General features: G+C 36.1%; 1 protein-coding gene across 1 annotated transcript in view; it reads left to right on the top strand.

Annotated features, from left to right (window-relative positions):
- The window catches only part of LOC104990283 (reelin), a 531,703-nt gene that overhangs the window by 282,187 nt on the left and 221,825 nt on the right, over window positions 1-27,691 (top strand). The window contains exons 7-8 of the mRNA XM_010842284.1: window positions 3,455-3,551; window positions 9,432-9,483. Coding sequence (XP_010840586.1) covers window positions 3,455-3,551; window positions 9,432-9,483 — 149 coding nt within the window. The remainder of the gene's footprint in view (window positions 1-3,454; window positions 3,552-9,431; window positions 9,484-27,691) is intronic.

Here is a 27,691-nt window from a genome sequence, read left to right as displayed (position 1 = left end):
CTTTGCATGGTCTTTGGGGATAGCAAGCATTTCCCTTAAAATGTCTTTTAATCATACTGTTCATGAGAGTATATTTTGAGGTGGGCAGTTAATATGATGTACTTGGTATTTGTCAGATTCTTATGTTCTGTTTTTCATATTGAGAAAAAGAAGGCAGGGGGAGTAGGTTCTTAGATTAGAGAAATATTCACTATTACTTTTAAGCAGAGAAGCAATTCATTTCTAATCCTTAGCTTGGGAGGTCACATTCCTTTTTAAATTGAAAAACAAAAATCTGTTTAACTGAAATTATTTAAAACTTCCTCTTTCCATTAATCTCTGAAGACTATGTTACCTTACTTTACAGAACCCATCATTTTCTTGAACAAATTCAGTTCGGAAACTACAGGTTAAGATGTTAGAAATAAATAGCCCTTTTTTGGTGTTTGTACCACTAAAGCTCATCACAGTGCCTATAGGTTGCTAGCACAAGTTTGTTAATTATAATAATGAATTAATGAATGATAAATGAGTAAATACACCATTGGCAGCTAAGAGTGGATTGGATTTGACTACCCAGAGGGATGTGTTTTCAAAATAAATTACAAAAAATTATGTTGACAAACCCAGTCATACTGTGAGAAATTCAAGCAAAGGGCATTTAAAAGACCTTGATGGGAAACTAACAGATTTGTTTCATTAGTCCTTGGTGAAGCCATTGTGCCTCCAGGTAGCAACAGTTCAGTGAGTAATAGCTGGTATTTCAAGATCTTTAAGATTCAACCGGGTACCAATGCCTTTGTTAATTTTAAGTTTCTGGATCTATAAAGCACATCACGGAAGAAAAAGGTCCAGAGGGGTTGTTGAACCAAGTGGGGAGAATGCTGTAACTGATTACCTTTTTTGTGTGTTTATTGGTTTTTTAACTCCTGTTATTCCACAAAATAGAAGTGGTTCTCCAAACACATCAAACATCTACTACTCACTGGTTCCCTAGTGCCAGGCTATAGGCACCTATGCTAGAATCATCTTTAAATAATATATAGATATCTAGGCTACACCTGAATCCTATTTAACATAAACTGTGGATGATGGGGATTTGAAATACATGTGTTTATACAGATATTATTTTCCTGATATACAGTTGATTTGGGAACTGCTGATCAATATTTATAGATAGAATGATTGCTTTGAGAATTCAAATATCAGGCCTCAGACTTCACACCAACAGTGATGATTTTAGTTTAGAATTACTGGAGGAAAATGTCAGATAGTCCATGTGAGGGTTGAACAATCTTGTAATTTCTCTCTGACAAAGCTTATTTTTCTTCTGAGTCATTTCACAATGCCTTGGAGGACAAATAATCCTCATCTATCACTAAGAAGCCCACTATGATTTTGATGTTACTTCTCTGTACTTCAAAATCACACTCCTTGGGGAAAATTAATGTATAGTTTTAAGAATAGAAAAACAGTAGTAAAAAGTTCATGTAACAGATTCTCTGTGGGGGAAAAAAAACCTAACATACTTGTTTTGGATGAAAATGTTGGAAATCCATATCAAAAATAGTTAAAACTTATGCTAACATTTGCATCATGCTTGCTCTGTTTGAAGTGTGCCAGGCTCTATTTGAAGTGCTTTAGACCTCAAGCCTTAGGGCTTCCCTGATAGCTAAGTTGCTAAAGAATCCGCCTGCAATGTAGGAGACCCGGGTTCAATTCCTGGGTTAGGAACATCTGCTGGAGATGGAATGGGCTACCCACTCCAGGATTCATGTGTTTTCCTTGTGACTCAACTGCTAAAGAATCTGCCTGCAATGTGGAGGACATGGGTTCAATCCTTGGGTTGGGAAGATCCCCTGGAGAAGGGAAAGACTACCCACTTCAGTATTCTGGCCTGGAGAATTCCATGGACTATACAGTCCATGGGGTCCCAAAGAAAGTGGACACGACTGAGCGACTTTCACTTTTCACATCATGCCAAGCATAAAATGGTGAACAAGAGACATATTCGTTGCACCATGAAGCTACTACTGTCTTTTCTAACATAAAGGACATTTTATTAGAATCTTTCTTTACAGTAATCAAGCAAAGATTTCAATCTACTAAGATATGAGATACTACTGTTTCTCCAAAATTCCATGTCAGAAGTTGTTCTCTGTTTATTCTTAAAAAAATCAAAGCTTCTTGACATTGTTGATCTTCTTTGTGTGGGAATATAGCTCAAAAGATTAGAATTTTTTTCCATGTAATACACATATAGGAAATATGTCTATTTATTTGCCAAGTTTTTACTTATTGTGCTTCTGCCTCTTGGCTTTATGAGCTTTGTGATATCTTTTCATACCTTTGCCTTTTTCCTATTTGAATAGGACTTCCTGCTCCTTCTTTTCTCTGAGATTAGCAAACAACTGAAAGGGTCTGATACAACAATCTTCAAAAACGAAGGGCATACTTAGTGTCCTGTCCACGATGTTTGGCACCTAGAATGTGAAAGTCTTTGAAAATATCCTTTCTGCATGAAATACAGCTCTCATGCACTTTGAGGTTCAGACTAAGAAAACATAGTTCAGTCTTTCTACATGTAATGAATGTAGGTTGAAATATCATAATCCCAGAGCATTATAAATGTTACTGTAAATATGCAAAGTCAAATCCACAATATTTGTATTGTCAATTTACACTGAAGACATGAATATATTTAATTTTGATATTCTGTTCTAAGATTTTATTAGCCACTTCATAATAATAAGGGAAGCAACTAAGTAAATTATTTGCAAGTTTAACATTAACTCAGTATCCAAAATTTGTTGGATTAGAATTTGTATTTATTTAATATTATTATGTGGATTAAATACAATCTGATTCCATTATTTTTTGCATGATATATTTTGTAGACTTGCACGTCTATTTTAGGACAGTTATTTTAAACATTGATGTTAATCATAATTCAGAAGAAAAAGGTTTAAATTTGTAAAACACCTTTGGCTTTCAGAGATATATGGTTTTAGTTCATTATATAAGTGTATATAACTTTGCTTATCTTTAATATTAGCAAAATACTTGTATTGAACATAGTTTGTTATGTAATAATTGATAATACTACTAACTGCCACTATTAAGTGCCTACTATAAGATTAGTTCTGGACTCTGTGTTTTATATACATTCTCTCATTTAATCCTCATGATAACTATGTGATATTTAGTTCAGTATTATTATCTTCATGTTACAGATGAGAAAACTGAAACTTTGGGAAGTTAAAGTAACCTCCAGTGCCAGTAACTGAAAGAACTAGGATTAAACTTCAAGCCTTTCTGTTTTCATGCTTCCTTAACTTGTCACAATACAAAATACCATTACCTACCTGGAAATGTTGATTTCAACTGAATAACAATATCTATTACATCTTTTGAGTGATAAACCACTCTGTGCTACTTAGTTCGCAGATTGAGGTTGTGTTCTGTGTTCCCATAGGATGGAATGTAACAACTGTGAGACTGGAGAACAGTGTGGTGCAATTATGCATGGCAATGCTGTCACCTTCTGTGAGCCATATGGTCCAAGAGAATTGGTAAGTATGTGCTATTTATGTACATTATTCCAAATACATTGTCTTTACTGAGTTTTTTTGCAACAAAGGTTTTCCTACTCAATTCCAATTCAGATGAAAATGTGCAGTATTACTTATGAGTCCTATTGCAAATATCTCAAATTAGGAGGAGTGATTTTAGTTTATTTTCAAATGTAAAAAAATAAAGAATTTAGTAAAAAAAATTGGCAGCATCAATGGATCTCATTAAACATGGCACGTCATATGATTATATGGCTTTTTAAAACTATGGGTATGACATGCATGACATATGATATATACAAGAGACAGGTATTGTATATATAATATCTACATAATTTGTTACTTTATAAGTCCTTATATAAAGCTTTACTTTTATACTTCTTATCTCCTTGCAATTGAAAAATGTTAGATGAACAATTTTATCACATTATTTTTACACTTTGTTTCCTAATCACCTAGAAACTTTAATGAAATATTTAAAATGAAAGAACAGACTAAAGAAACCAGTTCTTAAAAAAGTTTGGTTTTTGCCAAATTGTTTGATAGTAGGTTATTTTAATTTAGATGATTAGACTTTGTTTGCCAAAAATAAGTCTTTGGATCATGTGTAAAATGCAACATGAGCATTCTAAAATTGAAAGCAATTAAATCATTAGCCATCAAATATAACTAATGAGCCTTTTGTTGTCACGTGGTACTTCTTTCTGGCACCAAGACCACATTCATTACACTTTCTTGAAAAAGGATGTATTCTTTTTCTTGAAAAAGCTAATTGTTGTCTTACACTTCAAGCTCAGTTTCTTTGTACCTAATGTTCTTTCTGCAGCATCTCTTATGCTTTGCCTTTCAACTTGAGTTTCAATGCCTCTCCTTTTTTCTCCCATATCTTCCTTATCATGCAGCTTTTAGTAACAAGTTGTATTTTTCACCCCTCCATCATACATTATGTTTCAAATTAATTAATTGTAAAAGTGGCCAAAGACTGCCTTCCACCTTAAAAAGGAGGAAAAAAACCTAGCTAGGTAATTAAAGGAAGATTTAGTTGTCAAATTGTGAAAGTCAATTAATTTTTATAACATGGTTCTTATTTTATGCTGCTTGAATACCCCTTTCATGGCAATAGATAAATTTAATTTATTAAACATATGAGCTTCAGAACGTTGATAAATTGAAGAGTTTTTAGTTGAAATTAGAACACAAACAAAATTAATTGGATGCAAATTAAAATAATAGGTACTCATAATTCAAATCTTACAAGGTGTTATAATATTCCTGCAAAACAAATGTGACTCTGTAGTGAAAGTCTTCTTGAAAAAAATAGATTTGCTAGTACATCTTAAATAATATACTATGACTGAATTAATTATCTATAAACCTTAAAACAAAATTAAATTTTTGTCATAGTTAATTGGGCTTAGAATAAATGACCATTGTAGAATGTTCTCCCCACTCAGTAATATTTCAGGAAATGCTTGGCCAATTCTTTTTTGCTTCTAATTAATGAGAAATAAACATATCTAAGAATATAATGCCAGAATTCATATTTCTGTAGCATAGAAACTGAAGTATCTAGTTTATTTGATGCTATATATATTTAAGTCTGATAATTTCACTATATTCCAGTATATTGACTATTAGAGTTTATATACTCAGTGGGCTAGTTTTGAATTGTGTTATATAATTAATATAAGATTAGCTTTTCAACCAAGAAGGAAAATATTCAAAATAATTATCTTCACCCAAGAAATGAAAAAACATATACAGATTTATGTTTACATCATAAGTATTTCCCTAATATGAGTTGTGTTGTAGACTTAAAGGGAACAAAATGAAGATTCGTTAACAAAGAATGACATCTACATTTTATACACTAGGAACTTCCAGTTTCCAGTTATTTTTATACTGTATTAGTATCCCAGGAGCAAAAATATATATTGTATCTAAATTGTGTTTACAGAAAAAAGATCAATCAAAAGAAAAGTGACGAATTCAGTTGTCAGTTAACAGGCTATTATCCACTAAAATTCAAATATTTTCACTTCAAAACTGAATCCAGTAAAAACTGTTGTGCGTGAGAACTGATGAAAGTTATCAGCCCCCAAATATCACTTTTAAAAGTACATATGTATACTTTAAAATTTTTCATAAATCCAGTTCTTACTGAAACTGTGAAACAAGGAACCATAGATCAAGGCAAAGAACTTTGGTAGGCCTAATTTTTTTAAATGCCTAAAAGAGCATTTCCATTTTGCGAATTTAGTCAAATGGCTATTTCATTTCAATAAAAGACAAAGCCTGAGAGAGGAGGTATCTGCTACCACATGGGCATACTGTGCATTTGTGTTCCCACTGCTGCTCTACTGCGCAAGCCTCACGTGTTTCATTACCTCAGTGAAGTCTCCATGTTTCAGGGAGGGCACTAACTTGATTCATTTTGCTAGTCTGAATTGAAAGTAATGAGGAATTTATTTACCCATTCCTCTAAGAGAAAATGTGCTCTCTCAGAGCTTAAAATAAAATTAGTTATGTTACTCTCCATTTTTTAAAAAATAAATTATTTACTCAATTTTTCTCTCATATTTGGAAATGTGTTTTAGTTACAATGAGGAGTTTGGGCTAAAACAGGATTAAATTCAGTACAAATTTATAGGGAAGAAGTGTAGAATGAACAGATTCAGCCTGCAGTGAATTCTTCAGATTCATTTGGTGAACATACTAATTTTCTATAATTTGGAGTTTATTTCATAATTTAAGAACAGTGAGATTTGGTAGTGAAAAAGTCCTCTCTCTGATATTCATCAGTTCAGTTCAGTTCAGTCATTCAGTGGTGTCCGACTCTTTGCGACCCCATGAATCGCAGCACACCAGGCCTCCCTGTCTATCACCCACTCCCAGAGTTCATTCAGACTCAGGTCCATCGAGTCAGTGATGCCATCCAGCCATCTCATCCTCTGTCGTCCCCTTCTCCTCCTGCCCCCAGTCCCTCCCAGCATCAGAGTCTTTTCCAATGAGTCAACTCTGCATGAGGTGGCCAAAGTACTGGAGTTTCAGCTTTAGTATCATTCCTTCCAAAGAACACCCAGGACTGATCCCTTTAGAATGGACTGGTTGGATCTCCTTGCAGTCCAAGGGACTCTCAAGAGTCTTCTCCAACACCATAGTTCAAAAGCATCAATTCTTTGGCGCTCAGCTTTCTTCACAATCCAACTCTCACATCCATACGTGACCACTGGAAAAACTATAGCCTTGACTAGATGGACCTTTGTTGGCAAAGTAATGTCTCTGCTTTTCAATATGCTATCCAGGTTGGTCTTAACTTTCCTTCCAAGGAGTAAGTGTCTTTTAATTTCATGGCTGCAAAATCATCAAAATCTCTTTAAGAGGTTCTTTAGTTTTCAGAATGGCTGATGTAATAACTTTGCAGACTGAAATTATGTATTTGAACTCAAGAATAATAAATAATTTATAATACCCAAATGTAAATATAGGTGAACAGATTTTATAGGCAGTGCTTTATTGGTTTTTTTTTCCCCTCTTCATCTTTCCTATCTTTTCTTGTAGCTGACAATTTTACTAATAAACTAAATTAGGTCAAGGTAAAGGAATGAGAGTCAATCATTCCAATAGTCCTTAGCTTCCCTGGTGAAGAAAACAAATAATGAAATCAATGACTAATCAAAGTCTAAGGTCACCCTCAGTTAGCACATGTAATTTGAAATTTGGCACTATTCCGAGTGATTTACTGTTTGCTAGCAGAGGTCACAACTGTGAAACTTGATCATCCAGGTGACACAAGCACCATTTATTACACCCTCAGGATAAATATCAAAGACTCTCATATATTTAATGCACTAGCAATAGCAATAACCATGGTGCTTTTAGCTTATATAATGCCATACCATTGTTTCAAAGAACTTACATTCAAGAGTATTTCATAACTCATCTGGGAATTACTCAGTTACATAAAATCAGAGGAGGAAAAGAGCATTCATTCAATTTTTGTGAAAAATTTTAAAAATTTCCATGTGCCTCTCTGGACTTTAAGATCAAATTTTCCAAGTGGAAACCCCTGAGGGTAAATAGATACTCTAAAAGTTATGGGGGAGGGAAAAAACAGATTTCTTTTAACCTTGTAGGGCATTTGGTTCTGTCCAAGGCATCCATGAGACATTTGTTCTCTGAAACATTTGGTAGATACCAAAAGGTCTTTGAGATTTAGTCTATCCAAAATGTCCATGAGCTTGTTTGGTTTATGTTAAATGGTTTAGGACACGACCAAATATTATGGACTTTTTGTAGAGGACCAAATGTCTTTTGGACATATTGGACAGGACCAAATGTCTGCTAACCTCTTTTAAAGAAAAAAAGGAGCTAGTATTTTTGTTATCTAAAGAAATTTCTATTAGTGCATTTTTCTCTAATGACTCTGATGAGAGGAAGGAAATAGGAAACAGAGTTCTGGACATGGTGGGCCAGTTTTTTCTTAAATAATCTGTGACAGTGAAAGATTTAAATAGATAATTTCATCTGATACCCTGACACCAGTGATTCTTGCAATGGTAAAAACAAATTAGGAGCTGATAGCCATACTGATATCTAGACAACTTATAAAAAGGTCTCTCTTGCCCTCCCCTTTGTTATCTTTTCTGTTTCTTCATGAATGTTAAAGCCACATAATTAAAACATACACTCCAACACCGCTTTCCAAATTGTGTTGTAGAAATGGAAAGCACAATTCGATCTTTTGATATTCACATTTCAGCTGAATTTTGGCACTTCAAGAAGCTTATTCACTGTTTGTCCATCAGTTCCCACAGTGATTCATGAACTGGCTATCTCTTAACCCTTCTGCCATGGTGGACTCCATCGTATGAGGGCTACAAAGTCCAAGAGTATTATTATGACATTAAGAAGACTACTCCTTCTGCCATGTTTAAAACATAGTTATCCACTTCCTATTTTATTGGGTTCAGTCATAGGATGCATCCCTTACCTTAGCTCATGGGATCAGAAACCCAACAAGAGTCACTGAAAATAAGAACCAAAAGAAAAAAGAAAGAAAATGAGAACCTTATTTCTCACCTTACTTGAGCTGGTATGGGTCAAAGTAACTGCTCCATAGAATGAATGAATGGAAAAAAATTAATTTTTTTAAAAATTTTAATTTATTTAAAATTAAATAAGGTACCATTCCTTTTCCAGAAAGGGGAAAGTTATTTAGGCATGCTTTTTCATGAAACTAAAGGAAAATAATAGCAATGTGTTGGAAGAGTATTTCTACCCCTATAATTTGATTATTTGGGGGAGGGGTAACAGTTTTATTGAAAAATAATCCTCATACTCTACAATTCATTCATTTAAAGTATACAATTCAAGGTTTTCACCTTAATCACAAAATTATACAGCCATTACCACAATCAGTTTTAGAACATTTTTATCATCCTCCAAAAAACTTCTGTATCTTTTACCTGTTGTAATTTTATTTACTTTTCAAAATATTCCTACTCTTCTCATATGTTTTAATTTTGGCCCCAGTTTTTGTTTGGTCAGTTTTTAATGACATTTTTATGGGCCCCAGGCCTACTGATGAGGAATGAGAGAAGGGTGCAGTGAGTAGAGGGGGCTGTGTTAAATGCCTGGTAAATTACACTAAAAAGAGTTTTAAACAAGACCCTGAAAAATGTACTGGGAGTGCCTAAGTGAGGATCTCCCAGAGAAACACAAAACATATTGACAGAAACAAGCTAATCACTGGATAAATATAACCTTTGTTTATGGCTCCTTTCCATCCTCTTAATTTTCACTCTCCCTCCTCCTGCATCTTTTGCCTCTTTCTCCTGCTTTCTATCTTGTCTGATTTTGGTATATTCCTTTTTCTAGATTACCACAGGCCTTAATACAACAACAGCTTCTGTCCTCCAGTTTTCCATTGGTAAGTGTTGTTAGCAATTAAGCAATTTAACTTGGAAATGTTTGTTTTAATCATTGTGTTCCAGAAGGATTATGGTGCCAAATGCTTTTAGATTTAGAGAAAAGTAAGTCTTAACACTGCAGTAAATAATTTAAAACATTTTTAAAGTGAAATTTAAAAAAATTTTAAATGCTGTTCTCATTTCTCTCTGGCAGCAAGTGGCATGTAAAAACAATCCAGGTAATCCAAAACATTTTAAAGGTAGTTACATGTGGATTTTGAGTGTATTGGAATATTATATTATACAGAATGACCTTACTAATTGTTGTATATTAATAAATAACATGTGTGTTTCCAAAGGGAATATTCTAAGTAAAGAAAGATATTGCCTTCTAGATGGGGGCTAATTTTTGGTCTTGGTTTTATAACATGGACACCTCCTGGCCTCTCCCCATGACATGAGGACTGCTGACAGCCATGCCTCTGAGATGGCACCCTCCACTTTGGACCATCTTCACTGTCATATCTTTGGGGATCCACCACTAGCGGAAGAGCTGTTTCTCTCACTGTGCTTCTAGTCCTAATTGCAGAACAGCGCTCTTGCAGCCCACGGTAGTTGATTTCCTAAGAGCAATTTTCTTTAAGTCATGTAGTTGTCATTTTTCCCTCAGGTTGCACCCTTTAAGTTTCTGTTAGGTATACTGTGAACCTGCTTGTGTACAATTTGGACTCTTCTCTTCTCACATTGATAGCATTACCTCCAACAATTTGCTAACTATTCAGCAGTCCTTATGTGGCCATAAGGAAAGCATTAACAAAAAAATAATGTTTTTGGTAGGAAGGTTTTTTTGATCTATTAGCAAGTGTATAATAAATTTTCTATAATGAGCATATAAAACTTCTATAATCAGAAAAAAGAGCTATTTTTTTTGAAGTTGTAGTGTTACAGAAGCAGGATTTTTTTCAACTGTAGCATGACAGGCTAGTGTAACTTAGAGATTCCTAACCAGAACAAATATGTTTAAATTCATTATACTACTATTACAAAATATAAGCTAGATTTTTTTATTTATCAATAGTCTGAGCATTTATTAATAATAATTAATATATTAATTTCAGATATTATCTTTAAGCATTTAAAGAACACAAGAGAATCCTCTTTTAAAATATATGCTTACAATTCTACTATATTTAAACTGTATTCAAGGTAGCAGAGATCTAGCACTGATTAAATTATCCCTCCTTCAAGGGAAAAAAGATCTTTTTTTGTAAATAGTAAGGAGTATACTTTTGAGCCAGCATAGATTCATTTCCTCACCTTTCAGTAGCTGAGAAAGGAATGTTTATCAGAGAATAAAGAGTTTGGTGCCGGAGACCCAAAGCCCAGAAGAAGCACCATACCCAGAGGCTTGAGACTAGACCCAAAAAATGTAATTTGGCAAGAATCATTGATTTCTCCACAAGTCAGAGGGTTATAGCCCAGCAGGCCAGAGTGTTGCTTGTATTATAAAAAGCATGGATTTGAATCCTAGGCTAGAAGACTGGAAGAGTAACAGAATCAAGGAGTTACAAAAAGGTGGATAGATAGATGTCAAGTTTGTAACTAAAAAAATACACTTCTAATTTTAAATTAGAAAAGTGAAATTTTAACATGTAATTGTATGGGAATGAGACAAAATATTTAGTTAAATTAATTATAATTTACTGCTTAGTGACTTCATCAGGGAATTTGCTTACTACATTTTGAGGATAAAAATTCTTGAGAACTAAGAAGTATTAAGGTGGCTGAGAAGCAGTGTAGTGGCAAACCATTAACTATATGATGTATGGTGTTGTGTGGTAAATAGGTATAATAAGCAGAACTTTTCTGAAATGATTTTGTGTATCTCATGATGAGTGCTTGGAGTACTATTGTTCTGTTTGTATTTATGGTGTGAGGACTAGACTGGGGCACACACAGAAATTACAGACACGTCATAATTGTATATATTCATCCTGAGTTTTACAAGCCCCACAGTGACCAAATACCAAAGTAGCAACCTCAGCCTAGTAGCATTGCATTTATATTCTGTTCAAAATTTTTATTAAGTGTGTTATAAAAAACACAGTATGTACACAGTTCAACGTTTATATTTATTTGTGTCTTGTGAAACTTTAGAGTCACTTCTTAAGAAGTCCTCTGGGATGTTAAATTTTCATTGTATATCGTGATGATTCAGATATAATATAGACCACTTTCTAGGGGATTCTGTCTTTATTTATGGCCTCAATAATAAATTATGCCTATACAACCACAACTGAATAAATTATTGCCTTGATATTTTTATATTGCTCTTGTAAACATTTTTAATTACATCATAAGCATTATCCAAGAGAGTTCCAAGTATCTTGTCTTTAATTACTAAGAAGTGTCTTAATAAACTCTTGCCATGTCAATTATTAGCACCAATGCTATGCCAGTGTATCTTTCTAAATACATACACACACATACACACACACACACACACACACACATAGATTACAGACTATCTTCACCAAATGAATTTTTAAGTTAAAACATCCTGAAAACACAGTCCTAAAGTTGAAATTTACCAGGTTATCAATAGCTAAATTGTCTTGAAAGATGTCCTAAAATACTCTTAGAACAACTTTTCATTTTTCCATTTCAGTGAAAGATCTCATATCCATTTCTGTGCTAGGCATCGATCTGCTACAATCCTCACTTGATTCATTAGATTCAACTGGTGGAATTTATGGTTGTAGCCTTAGGGGCACTTACCTATTTCCTTTAGATTTCCTCTGAGACAGGAAGAAAAATTTGAGATGGTGCCCTTGCAAACCATTATTTTACAGGTTCCTCCAAACTCTGTTTTCCTAAGCAGGATCCTGGGTCCAGGGGAAGTGCTAGTAGTGCTTTGGACTCGTTATTCATTTAACAGAATCTCACTGAGTATTTTGCTGTCTCCTTGGGCTTTTCTGGGTTAAAGTTGACTATGGAAAGACAAAAAAGTGAGAAAACAACATTTTATAGTAGTGCTTAGTGATGTGGTGGAAGGCTTTAGATGCATATGGAGCATACAACCTCTAGAGAACTGCTAGATTGTTGTAAACATAAATGGACGTGTCAGGTCCCTGTGGTGTTAGGTCCTGAAGAGTAAAGCGATTCAGGAAGGCTTCTTAGGAGAGTTCCTGAAAGTCAACAACATGAGTCATTGGAAAGGATGAAGTTTTTCCAGTTGAGGAGATAGAGTGACATAAGCAAGGCATAAAATGGGAATCTGACTTCTTTCCTGGAGCAGAAAGACTGGCTAAGGAAGGCTATGAGCAATGTAGCATATAGTTGTGTCCATCTAAAGAGTTCATGTTCATCAGCTGGGAGTTTTAAATAGGCAGTAGAGGTCAGAAAAGTTACCTCTTTCTCTCTTAAGCAATAAAGAAATATAATGAAATTAATTCTTAATATGTGTGATCTTTCTTAAGAAAGATCAGTTGTGTTAAGAATGGATTTGTCCCTTCCTTAATATAAATCTACATTGATTTACTCAACACGAGCTTGCCAAAGAATATACTTCTTCAGTTTAGCCCAGATCTTTTTTCCAGATTAACAGAATCTGTTGGCTAAGTGGGGATTGAAGGTAAAGCATTTTAAAAACATACATCATGAAGAACTTTTTGGCTTAGGAGGTGTATCTGTCTTGTCCATCATGTTATTCTCAGCCCTAGCCCTCAGCCCTAGGGACTCAAAATTAGAAGATGCTCATAAATATTTCTTGCCTGAGTGACAAGAAACTATTACAGAGACATCTGTAATATTATGTAACCAAGTGCTAAATTGATATGATACAGACATTTCATGTCAAGAGATTTGGGGGAAGTGATCTGAGGACCTCAATCAATGGAAAAAATAATCCAGAAGAAAACAGAGAATCACCAATAAACTGTGCTTTTAGTGAAGCCAGTAGACAAAAAATACATATCCATGTGTTTAATCAGTTTGTTATTAATGAACTAGCTAGAATCTTTTATTTGTTCATAATTAATAGAGTTGATACCTTTTTTCTTTGGTTTTACTTATGAATATCCTAAAGATTTGGGGTTTTATAAGTATGTGTTTGGGCTTCACTAGTGGCTCAGTGCTAAAGAATCCACCTACAATGCAAGAGTTGCAGGTTTGATCCCAGAATCGGGAAGATCCCCTGGAGGAGGGCATGGCAACCAATTCCAGTATTCTTGCCTAAAGAATCCCATGGGTAGAGGAGCCTGGCAGACTACAGTCCATAGGGTCGCAAAGAGTAGGACATGATTGAAGTAACTTAGCATGCACACACACACACAGATGTTTGTGTGTGTGTGTATGTGTGTGTGTGTGTTTACTGCTTTTTCATTTGTTTTTAATCACCTTAAACAAAGTAAAGGCACTATGTCATGAATGTTTTATATTTACAGATTAAGGTATGAAAATGCCTTTCAGTACAGTCACTCAGTCGTGTCCTACTCTTTGCGACCCCATGAATCGCAGCATGCCAGGCCTACCTGTCCATTACCAACTCCCGGAGTTCACTCAAACTCTTATCCATCGAGTTGGTGATACCATCCAGCCATCTCATCCTCTGTCATCCCCTTCTCCTCCTGCCCCCAATCCCTCCCAGGATCAGAGTCTTTTCCAATGAGTCAACTCTGCATGAGGTGGCCAAAGTATCGGAGTGTCAGCTTTAGCCTCAGTCCTTCCAATGAACACCCAGGACTGATCTCCTTTAGGACAAACTGCTTGGATCTCCTTGAAGTCCAAGGGACTCTCAAGAGTTGTCTCCAACACCACAGTTCAAAAGCATCAATTCTTCAGCACTCAGCTTTCTTCACAGTCCAAGTCTCACATCCATACATGACCACTGGAAAAACCATAGTCTTAACTGATAGACCTTTGTTGGCAAAGTAATGTCTCTGCTTTTCATATGCTGTCTAGGTTGGTCATAACTTTCCTTCCAAGGAGTAAGCATCTCTTAATTTCATGGCTGCAGTCACCATCTGCAGTGATTTTGGAGCCCCCAAAAATAAAGTCAGCCACTGTTTCCCCATCTATTTCCCATGAAGTGATGGGACGAGACGCCATGATCTTCGTTTTCTGAATGTTGAGCTTTAAGCCCACTTTTTCACTCTCCTACTTCACTTTCATCAAGAGGCTCTTTAGTTCTTCTTCACTTTCTGCCATAAGGGCGGTGTCATCTGTATATCTGAGGTTATTGATATTTCTCCCGGCAATCTTGATTCCAGCTTGGGCTTCTTCCAGCCCAGCATTTCTCATGATGTACTCTGCATATAAGTTACATAAGCAGGGTGACAATATATAGCCTTGACGTACTCCTTTCTTTATTTGGAACCAGTCTGTTGTTCCATGCCCAGTTCTAACTGTTGCTTCCTAACCTGCATACAGGTTTCTCAAGAGGCATGTCAGGTATAAGCAAGGTGAAAAAAAACAGCCCTCAGAATGGGAGAAAATAATAGCAAATGAAACAACTGACAAAGAGTTAATTTCCAAAATATACAAGCAGCTCATACAACTCAATATCAGAAAAACAAACAACCCAATCAAAAAGTGGGGAAAAGACCTTAACAGACATTTCTCTGAAGAAGGCATACAGACGGCTAACAAACACATGAAAAGATGCTCAGCATCACTCATTATTAGAGAAATGGCAGATCAAAACTACAGTGAGATATCACCTCACACCAGTCAGAATGGCCATCATCAAAAAGTCTACAAACAATAAATGCTGGAGAGAGTGTGGAGAAAAGGGAACGCTCTTGCCCTGTTGGAGAGAATGTGAATTGATACAGCCACCATGAAAGATGGCATGGAGATTCCTTAAAAGACTAGGAATAAAACCACCATATCACCCAGCAATCCCACTCCCAGGCATATACCCTGAGGAAACCAAAACTGAAAGACACATGTATTCCATTTTTCATTGCAGCACTATTTACAACAGCTAGAACATGGAAGCAACCTAGATGTCCATTGACAGATGAATGAATAAAGAAGTTGTGTATATATACACAATGGAATATTACTCAGCCATAAAAAGGAATAAATTTGAGTCAGTTCTAATGAGGTGGATGAACCTAGAACCTATTATACAGAGTGAAGTAAGTCAGAAAGAGAAAGATAAATATCATATTCTAACACATATATACGGAATCTAGAAAAATGGTACTGAAGAATTTACAGAGCAGCAATGGAGAAACAGACATAAAGAATAGATTTATGGACATGGGGAGAGAAGAGGAGAGGGTGAGAGGTATGGAAAGAGTAACATGAAAACTTCCATTACCATATATAAAATAGATAGCCAACAGGAATTTGCTATATGGCTCAGGAAACTGAAATAGGGCTCTGTATCAACCTAGAGATGTGGCATGGGGAGGGAGATGAGAGAGAGGTTCAAAGGAAGGAGATATATGCATGCTGCTGCTGCTGCTAAGTCGCTTCAGTCGTGTCCGACTCTGTGTGACCCCATAGACGGCAGCCCACCAGGCTCCCCCGTCCCTGGGATTCTCCAGGCAAGAACACTGGAGTGGGTTGCCATTTCCTTCTCCAATGCACGAAAGTGAAAAATGAAAGTGATGTCGCTCAGTCGTGTCCTACTCTTAGCGACTCCACAGACTGCAGCCTACCAGAGTCCTCCGTCCATGGGATTTTCCAGGCAAGAGTACTGGAGTGGGGTGCCATTGCCTTCTCCGGCTGATTGCTTCTTCTGTGGATGATTCATGTTGAGGTTTGACAGAAAACAACAAAATTCTGTAGAGCAATTATCCTTCAATTAAAAAAATTAATTAAAAACAAAACAAAAAAGACCAGTTTATATGAACTTTATATATTTTTCAAATCTACCTCACCCCAAGTTCCTAAGCCCTATCTTAAGTAATAAAAGGGAATATTCTGAAATATTGTAAGATGCTACTAAATATAATGTTCTGGCAAAGGTTATTGAAATTAATTATGTCTGCATTATTAAAACTAATAACAAGAGTTTTCTCTACCTGAATTAAAGTAGTTTGAAAGATACTATGCTGTTTCCCTTTTGAAATATTTTATTGTCACTCATCTTGATGAGGCTTAAAAGATAAATATTAATATTTCATTCATAAATATTTTTTACTAATATTTATTGAAGCCTGCTCTTTAGAAGGGATAAAACATTGAACAATAGGATGAGAAGAAATTGATCATTAATATAGACTAAATAGTCTTTCCTCCTTGAAAAAATCTCATTACCACACCCTGATATCTCTGAATCCCCACTTCCTCTATTTTATTTTGTGATGCTTATTTCACTCAGCATTGATTTATACTGTGGCCATTTGTGCACATCCACTTTCATCCTTTTTAGCTTAAATGATCCTTGAAGAGTAAGGAGTGTACAAGTGTCCTCTTGTTTTTAGGGTATAATTTTACTCACAACTAGTACCACCCTGGAGTATCAGCATCACAGGGAAGGTTAAAGCGATGGTCCCCTTCTGGGAGATGAGGTAGAGGGCATTGTAAGACCTTGTGGCCAAGGTCAAAGCCCAAACAACAAAAGGGTAGTAATGCTGAGTCCCCAGATTGTTGGGGGTGGAGAGGGACGTTATGTAACACCTGCTCTCAAAGGTGGATATAGTCCTACTAGAAAATGAGCCAGACTTGAGCACTAGGGCTTGGTTTAAGGCCTCCACCCCAAGGAAGAGAGGGTTGCTTGGCAGGGAACCTGGCAAAGCCTGACACATTTTGCATTTCCCTTCCTTATGTCTTTCCCAACATAGCATCTGATGAAACCTCTATGTTGGTCTTGGGAGGGAATTTGTAAAAGGGTGAGCACCCAAAAGTGGTTGGAAATGACATGGTGTTTCATAAATTAGGAGAGAATTGGTCCCTTATAGGAGTGGCAGGCAAAAGGAAAAAATACAAATATTTTGGAAGTGAGGGAATGGGGATAGGGCTGAAAGAGAGAAAGGTACAAAGGGGAGGAGGACAGCTGTTCATTTTATATCCTGTGGTCATTGTCCATCTGCCATAAACTGAAAGAAGTCACCTAATGAGATTTGGGAATTTCAGCCAAGGAAGTGACTAAGGAGCAAAATATTAAGTACAATAAATCACATACTGTCACATTTATTCAAAAAGAAAGGCTTGTAGGTCAAATAGTCTGTTTCCTAATAAAGTCAGTCAAAACAAAACCTGTTGCTAGTAGCCTCATTTTAAAAATTAATATAAAACAGAAGGGGAAGAAAAGTTGCTTTTAAAACCTGATTCTTTTTCTGCATTTAATAATAAAGTTTTTTTTAAACAAAACATTTTTAGCATATGTATAGCATGAATGTAGAATATTTGAGTTTTTACTGTACTTTGACCTCCCTCTCTTAATCCTTTCAGGTTTTAGTAGTTGCTTAAAATGGAAAATTTACTTTCATATAATGGTTCTTTTTACAACACTGTCCTTGAAATATGTTTTTTTTTTAACTGGAAAAAATGGTGAATTCCACCAAAAGTTATTTCTTGGTGGGCAAAACCAAGGTATAGACATAAATTCTAGATTTTCATATTCAGATAATGCTTAATTGATCTTTTGGGGCAGCTGAAGATTTTGGACATGTTGATTTCTCTGACTTGACAATTTCTGCTAATAAAATAATGATTTTGGTCAACTTTGGTCATCATATTTTACCAAAATTGAATTCACTTGCTCTTGACAGATCCAATAGTAATTCAAGGATTTCCTCTCATACAGAATGGAACTATTCTAATTAAAGTAATATCCTTTCAGTCACAATTCCCATCCCTGTCATTTGGAACTGAGAAGCCCCAGGATGCTTCCCGCCTGGGCTGCCACAAAGCATTATCCGATACAGTAACCATTTTTCCCTTCCCTGCCTTTAGCTATAGTCTGTGAGCTTCAACAAAGCATGAGCTGCTGTCTCTGTGCAGGCACAAGCCAGGCAAGCTGAGCCTGTATTTTGTGAGAGCCTGAAGCAGCACTGCCTGGCAGGCAGTGTAGGCAGGGTTCGACATAGGGGCAACAGTGCGAGAATGCCTCAGAGGAGCTGGGGAGACTGGTGATCAGCCAAGAACAGCATCCACGTACTCTGTGGATACCTGCGGTCCATGAAGGTAATAAGTAACAAAAACAACTTGTTTCAAAGGCTATCAGGTGAGAAGCTAACTCACTGCTAGAGGACCAACTTGATTACAGTTTTTACAACATTTATAAACGAATGAAGCAGATTTATATAGGTGTGCCACATTATTATATAAATCTGCTTCATTCATTTATAAATGTTGTAAAAACTGTAATCAAGTTTGTCCTCTTATAAGACAGTATGAACAGGTATGTATAATCTTATAAAGTTTAGTTTTTCTACACGGAGAGGAATAAAACAAACATGAAATCTAAAAAATATATGAAACTGGCTATCCTGGAAATTACAGCATTATCTGCTTAAAACCAAGAGTCACAATTTAGGTCCTGTTCATCAGGAAGTACTTCCAAGACTGGCCATATTACAAAGATTTGGTCTACTTAAAGCAGATTGTTTTGATGCCATGGGCTGGGAGAGCTAATGCCCTTAGGATTTTTCTGGGAGACTCAGTAATGAAGGAAATAAAAACCTAAGTATAATGTAATTATTGTTCTACATCATTGTTGTTCCTGGAAAATAAACATTCACAGCTGCCTCTAATGAAATATTTGAGCAGAAGTTTGTGAAAATATCGAAATATTGATCATCTGTATAATAATGGCCCATTGGCTTGCTTGCAGCAGAATTACTCTGAAGAATTGCCAGGTAGCAAATAAACTTTTACTGTATTTCTCCGTTCTTTTGGATACAATGAGTGTTTACTCCCTAGTGAATAGTACTGTCCTTACAAATCGCTCTTATGGGAAGACTTCCCTGATTGTCCCAGTGGTTAAGACCCCATGCTTCCAATGCACAGGGCACAGGTTCAATCTCTCCTCAGAGAGATCCTTGGTTGGGGAACTAAGATCCCACATGCTATGCAGCCAAAAAAAAAAAAAAAACAAGTTTCTCTCGACAAAGAAAAAAAAGTGATAATTGCCAGAACTGCTTATTATACCAATGTCTTCATCTTGCTCGTCACATTTTTCACATTATAGAATGAGGCAAGTCCCTTTCTTGAATGCCTTAGCCTACAGGAACGTAATATGCCCTGGAAGTTACAGTGTCTGGCTTTTAAAAACTTCTCTAAAAGTTCCCCATTCATTTCTTTTTCTCTTTCCATTCACTACAAGCTCTAGTTAATACCCCTCTCCTCCATTTATCTACCTTGAAAAGATGAAAGGATGTGTTGATTCTGCTAAGATTGGCTCCAGTCCTAGCAGGGAGTTTAAGAAGTCCGATTACATCCATTTCATCACTTTATGATCTTTCTGTATCAAATGCTGTTGTTTACACGCAGCTCTAGGACTCTGCTTGTCTCTGAGGTCTGAATTTTGAGTAATAGCAGCAGCAGCACTTGGGCTGCAAGAATTCTCAGCAGGGTTCTGTCCAGACACTCCTCAAGCCTCAGTATTTATGGGCCCCGCTCCACTATCTAGAGGCATGATTTCTGGCAGTGCTTCCTCCCCAATCCATAAATTCTGCAAGATCACTTCTCTCCTTCTGTGGCCCTGTGCCACATTTAAAAAGGCAGCTTGTTTTTCAGGCAGCGCTTTGAGGAAAAGAGTCTGCTCCCGGCAACCACTACCAAACCCCCAAGAGGGAGTAGCTCCTTCTATTGTTTCTGTTCTGATTTACTTTGAAAAGTCTGGGCTTTGTGGAGAAGGGCATAACCAAATAAAAATAAAGCTACCCAGGTCTTGGGAGACTAAAACCAATTGATTTATTCTTCTGCTATAAAAGTAAAAAGATATAGAGAGGACTACAGGAGATATTGGCTCACAATCCCTAATCTGTAATTCCATAGTATAAAAACACTCAGAAAAACCACAGAACTTTTTCTTTTTTAATTTATCTGATGGCAAAGCCTCACATGATCTGAATTCATTTGGCAGCAAGACTTGAAGTAATTTAAGGCTATTTATAATCTTATACTACTTTATATGAATCTTCATATATTTAAGTGCAGAAATATTAATATGTTTCATTATAGGATAGTGCCTCAGACTTGCTGGTGATCTTACATACTCTGTGGTGTATTTACCTTGTTACCTTTCTGAAATCTGTAAGTTAAATCAGTCAGTAATTTGGATCCTAAAGTTTATCTTACCTTAAGTGATTGTGAATATGTTAAATGTTATTTTGAGAAAGTGAGCAATAACTCTTGAATTCTTAATAGAATAAATGACTAATATTTCTATTTTTTAAGTGGCTTTGATTTTATACTAAATCAAGCTATTCTTTAAGGTTTTTACTTTTATGGCAACCACCCAAAAGAAATGGGAAGAAAGGAAAAGGTTTATGTGTGAATTTTGGGAAACTTCCTGGCTCTGGAAGGTATTTGCAGTCTCCTTTGTGGATATATATTATGGTTAATGGTCTACTGAACAATGAACAGGTTTTCAGTGCGCTTAATATGGGCTTCACTGATTAGCACATAATTGCTACTTGCTCATGTGTTTGTGTATTCTTGGCATTGTAAACTCTAACAGCCATTTAAGATCCTCTCGGCCAGCACTGCACAGAAGCAGTCCCTAAATCCTGGAAGTTGCAGGTTCTCACCAGGTGTTGTTGAGCTCCTGAGGCTCATTCAGGTTCATCTGCAACACTGTCCAAAACTGAATGGCTTATTTGTTATGTAAGCAAACAATTGAAATGAAGTGAAGTCCTCAGTTGCTCTCTTTGCGACCCCTTGGAATGTAGCCTACCAGGCTCCTCCGTCCATGGGATTTTCCAGGCAAGAATACTGGAGTGGGTTGCCATTTTCTTCTCCAGGAGATCTTCCTGACCCAGGGGTTGAACCCAGGTCTCTTGCAGTGTAGGCAGATGCTTTACCATCAGAGCTACCAGGGAAGTATATAAGCAAACAATTACGTCAAGTCATTTCATCCATCCTCATCCAGTTGTAATATGATCATTTCCTTTTAAGAATATTTTAATTGAGCCAGATCTGCTTGAAAAAAAGAGAAGAGAAATAATTTCAAGAATCATATATTCTTACTTTATTATTGTCTTGCATTACAATACATTTGTCATGTAAATGTGCCATGTTAAACGAAATGGAAGGTGAACCATGTAATCTGGAGTTTGGTACCCCGTGTGAGTTAAGACATTTGTGAAATTCAGGAACACACTGCAGGGCATGCTCTGTACAGGGGTGGGATCAGGTTTTGCGGGTCCACATTTTAAGCTTACACAGTTGGGTGAAGGCTAGAGTGTCATTAAGGAAAAGAATACAAAATTGAACATTCAAAATTAGGTAAAAATGTGAATGTTTATTTAAAATGAGAAAAGAAATCACAACACATTACAAATGTTTAGAAACTGGCAATACCACAAGCATAAGAAAATCCAACATTTTTGTTAACTACCTGAAATACTTTTTTCCTTTTTACTTTTGGGTGCATATTCTAAAATTACCTCTACATATGACAACTTTTGCTGTTGATGTAAATGGGGAAGGGAAAAGAGCACTGGATTGGGAGTTAGGACATGTAGCCACTTCTATGCCAACTGAATTTGCCACAGAAACTTAGGTAATTGGTGGAGCCTTAGTGAACCCCTGACAACTCGTTTGTAAAGCAAGAATGTTCATCTTCATGATCTCTTAAATGTCTTCCCACTGTGACCCTTAATCCTAGAACTGGGTGAAAAGAATGAACTATGAGTTAACCAGGAATACATTTTATCTAAAAACATGGTTATGGTGTTGCCTCTTTTAGTTCAGGGGGCCCTTATAAGAAATATCAAAGTAGTTGCTCTACCTTTATTCAACCAATCATAGCTAGTTTATACTTGTAGCTTGTTTTGCTAGCAGGGAAAGATATTAGGTAGAGGAACAGAAAAGCAACATCGGCCAAACCATGTAATGTTGTTACCCAAGCAATTCTCAGCATGAGTGATCGAATGTGCTGCCCCCTCTGGCTCTTCCCAGAGGGGGCAGAGCTGGTGGACAGAGGCTATAAATCACCTCCATATCCTTATCCTGCTGAAAAGAAGTGCTGCAAAAGAGCCAGTAGTAACAACAGTAATAATAATGATACCGTTGCATTTCCAAAAAATTCTCTTCTTAGAGTTTAACGGACAACTGCTTCCTAAATTTCATTCATTCAACAACTGTTCTCTGAGCTCCTCTTCTATGTGAAGCAGCTCTTAAGGCACTGGGAAGACAGGGTTCATGAAAGAAAATCTTTGCCTTGGTCGGGCTGACATGCTGATGAATATCAAACAAATAAATGTCAGGGAGTACTGAATGCATGAAGAAAATTAATCGGGGTCAGCACATGAGGGGTCGCATTTTGTTGGAGGTGGCCAGGGGATGGCCGCTGAGGATGTAACCATTGATCAGAGGCTTAAATTTTGTAGAAGAGATAACCTAGCAGAAAGAATAGCCAACAGAAGAGCCATGTGGACTGCCAACCGGTAGCCCACGCCTATGTAAATGTCAGTTCTGAATGTTATTTTACTGCTTAAGTGGGGAAGGCTACTCAAAGGGTATACATATCCTGGCTTTTCCTGAATGATAACCAAAGTCAATAGAAGTGGGACTGAATCATGAGAAAATAACTAGGCTTTTAAGTTTGCATGTACCTCAGACAGAAGTATTTTTAATAATTGGTTGACTCACTGGTTGATTGATTGCTAGATTGATCATCTTGACCTGACTCCCTATAACAAAAGTGAAAAGTTGCTTATCTATTGTTTTGTAAATTATAGTAGGGATGGTACTATTTAAATAGAGCCCTGGAGTAAAAATTGATACCAATTTTAGTTGCAATTTTATAATGAGTAAAGTGGTTCAAAGGTCAAACTGAGATTACTAAAAATGTTTCTTACAACCATAGTGATGAATCTCTCTAACAGTAACAGTAAAGGAAACAGCCTTATAGAAATAAGTTTTGCCATTCTTCTTCTTTATTTTTAAATAACAAGTACTAGGCACTGTTTTACATTTGTAAATATTTATTGTTTACTTATAGTAAAATAATTATTTCAGAAACGGATTTATAAGCTATTATAGAATTTGTCACTTAGGATACAAATGTGGATTACACTATTATTTTAAATTTAATCCTGATTGTAATATTGTATCAGGTTAATGTTTTCCACATAATTAAAGTTTTCTGAGTTGGGAAATGTTAGAATATTACTTCTTTGGAATACAAGTATTTTTTTTAATCTCTTTTAAATGACTTTCTATGGATTTTTAAAGCAAATGACCAAATTACTTATCAGTAATTAAAGCAAATTACTTATCAGTGCAATACCTTTTGTGTTTGTTCTCAGCGCTCAGATAGTACGTTATCACACTGATCTATGTGAGAGATGGTTTAAGGAGGTGATTGTGAAGGTAAAATAAAGGCATAGATTCAGTAAATCTGCAGAAGGGTATGCAGCTTTGGGTGACTGTGGAGGCGGGGGAAGGAGAAGAATGGGCATGGAACCTGCAGAGAAAGTGATTTCCAAGTGAACCTGATATGGGAACTAGAGGTGGTTCAGTCCTTTAGGTTTTACCAAAAACAGAGCCATATGGCTCAAGGCAGGAGCCAGAGTAGAAGTAGAAGCACAGAAGCGTGTCCCCACATGTTCTAACCATGTGAAAATCAAGCAGTATTTGTTTGTTTTCTTAAGTGTGCTTTGTGCATCAGAAGGAGTATAGTGAAGTGGTTAAAGGCATGGATTCTGGTGTGCCCAATTCTGAATCCCATTTGGGCTTTGAGAAATTGCTTAGCTTCTCTTTGCCTCAGTTTCCATACCTATAAAATGAGCATTCAGAGTAGTATCTAACTGCTCAAAGCAGCTATAATTGTTCTCTTGAATTATTGGAATTTTTTCTTTCCTCTGTGGCTGCTGCTAAAACTTTAACTGGTCAGATTTTCTGTTTTCTCTGGATGTTAGGCACTGCAAACTCAAATTTCCACTCTATCAATTCTAAAGACCTCATGAAGTATGTCTCCTTATACTGTTATGTCTTGCTATCTTATTCCCAGAGCACCTTCTTTTTCTTATCAAGTAGTTGCCTTTCTTCCCCTCTAATACATTTACCAATGATGCTAACAAACAGGAAGATAACTCTTTTGGTTCTCAGTTTTCATTTCCACATTGCACTTACAGCATTTCCATTAAAGAGCTGGGAAATAGCCCAAAACGAAAGAATATATTGAAGAGGGAATATATGCCTTAACATGCCTTAAATTATTTGATAAGTAGTGATTCAGCTTAGTATTTGGCCCATGAACAAATATTTTCTCCTTTTTATGGGATAAATGAATTTATGAAATGAAACAAAAATACTGAATCATACCTGAAATTTCTTAGTGTGGACTGGAGTTGTTTTCTAAGCACTTTTCATGTGTTAATGCCTTAATCTTCACAACAGTTCTATGAAGAGATTTTTTTATTTTTATTTTTTTATTTTTTATTTTTTTATTTTTATTTTTTATTTTATTATTTTTTTATTATTATTCACATTTTACAAATATAGAGACTGGACACAGTAAAGATTAGTGACTTGCTCAAAATTCACACAGCTAAAAAGTGTCAAATCCCAGATTACAAACCTAATAGCATGCCCTCACCATCCACTCTCCTAACCTCTATACATACTTTCTTTCTGGAAGATAATGTATCAGAGGGAATTTCACTCCAAAAAATGAAGTTAAAAAATTATATATAGTTATCAGTAATACTAACAAGCATTGAATTTATTAATATATAGAATTCCCTCATCTATTTAAGACTGTGTGACCCCTGGAGGACAAAATGGCAACCCATTACAGTATTCTTGCCTGGAAAATCACATAGACAGAAGAACCTGGCAGGCTACAGTCTGCCAGGGTCACAGAGTCGGACACGATTGAGGGACTGAGCATGCACATAAGGCTATATGATGTTAAGATTATATGATGATAAGATATACCTATCATCAACAATTTTATAGCATTACAATTTAGAGTAATATTTTTCTATAAAATTACAGTTTTATTAGGTTTCTTCCTAGACATAAAAGTGGGTTTTCTCCCTTAGAATAATGTGTTAATCTAGTTAAACATTCAAACAGGAACAAATCAACTTGAAAGGACAAGATAATGTCTTACAATTAAGAAGATATTACATTTGAGAAACTTTTTTCTTAATGTACTAGAAAATGATTCCTGATGGAGAGGTCAGAACATGTGCCTTGGGGGTGATATTCGGTGTGGCTTATGAGTACTTTGTATGACTTTGCAAACTGTTTATTTTTAATTATACTGGGCTATTACAATAGGACTTTACTAATAAGTAAAATAATTCATCTGGCTATCATTATTCTTCATATTACATTATCTAGCTGATAAAAATGTATCATAATTACTCATGTCATCTGTCTCTGATATTTTTATTCTAAAGACAAACTGGATTGTGTAACCATCTAAGTCATTTTAGGGCAATTTCTAGTTAATGTGGGAGAATTATTGCCCCGTTGACTATATGACAGTACCAAAATTAATCTTGGGTGAGGATACATGTAGTACAAATATTCTAAAGCACGATTTTTTTTCACTTTTGACCCAATTCAGAAAAGTTGAAAATCTTTAAGTCCCATCCATCCATGGTTATAGTTCCCCCTTTCTAGTATAAATATATCTCAGTAAAAACAAAAAAAAAACAGATAATTTCAAATAAGCAAATTATAGCAAACTCATTCACGGTCAAGCCAGAGCTGATTTCTATTGTGTACCACGACTGTTCTGGGTACTTGGGACACAAGTAGTAAACAAGACAGACACTGCTTTGATGGAGCTTACATTCTAACAAGAGATGGATAATGAGCAAATAATCAAGTAAATAGATGAGATAAATTCATACACTCATAAAATGGAGTGATAAGATGCAGGATGATTGGACATTGGAGGTGAACTTCTTTAGACTGAATGATCAAGGAAGATTTCTTTGAGGAGGTGGTATTTGCACAGATCCAGGAGAAAGAAGAGGAACAAACCAAGGGAGAGTCTGTGGGATAGGACATGAATGGAATGAGGAAAGAATAGAGTGTGAGGATATTGATATCATCAGGGTAATAGCAGGCAGAGAGTAGGTGCATAGAAGCCCTGAGATGGAGTGTTCAGGGAGGAGAAAGTCCAAAGTGGCTGAAACAAAGTATGTGAAAAGAAGAGTGGTACAAGGGATGTTCTAAGATCATGAGGGATTTAATGTATCATAGCAATGAGCTTATCCTTTGGTTCCTAGTGGACTGAGAAACCTTGAGAGAGTTTTAAGCTGGGTTGGCCTAATCACTAAAACACTTTAAAAGACTCTTTTGTTTTTGAAAGGCCTATAACTGCTATGTGGAGGATGAATTAATTACAGGAGGATAAAAAGGGGAGCACGAAGACCAGCAAGACATGACCCTGACTTGACTAAGGTGGTAGCACTAGTGGAAGATAGAAGCTGAGCAGTATTTTGGAGTCAGAACTCCCAGGCTGATGGGTTGGAAGTGGGAAGTGAAGGAAAAAGGGAGGAATCAAAGATGACATCTAGTGTTTTGTTAGTTTCTTTGAGCATCTGGAGTGGTGTCATTTGAAATGCAAAGTGTACTGAATATTTGTAAGGTGAAAAACTAGTTCTTCTGATTTTGACTTAATAAACTTGAGATGTTCTTTTGGGATGGTAAGTAGCAGTTGGATCTATAAATGTGGATCTCATGGGAAATATCAGTTCAGTTCAGTCACTCAGTCATGTCCAACTCTTTGCAACCCCATGGACTGCAGCACGCCAGGCTTCCCTGTCCATCACAAACCCAGAGCTTGCTCAAACTCATTTCCGGCAAGTTGGTGATGCCATCCAACCATCTTATCCTCTGTCGTCCCCTTCTCCTCCTGCCTTCAATCTTACCCAGCATCAGGGTCTTTTCCACTGAGTCAGTTCTTGGCATCAGGTGGCCAAAGTATTGGAGTTTCAGTTTCGGCATCATTCCTTCCAATGAATATTTAGGACTGATTTCCTTTAGGATTAACTGGTTTGATCTCCTAGCAGTCCAAGGGACTCTCAAGAGTCTTCTCTAACACCTGAGTTCAAAAGCACCAATTCTTCAGTG

The sequence above is a fragment of the Bison bison genome, unplaced genomic scaffold (genome assembly GCF_000754665.1).
Source record: "Bison bison bison isolate TAMUID 2011002044 unplaced genomic scaffold, Bison_UMD1.0 scf7180017864175, whole genome shotgun sequence".
NCBI classification, from domain to species: Eukaryota; Metazoa; Chordata; class Mammalia; order Artiodactyla; family Bovidae; genus Bison; species Bison bison.
Note: the sequence above shows the minus strand (reverse complement) of the source record. Positions and strands in the feature narration are given on the sequence as shown.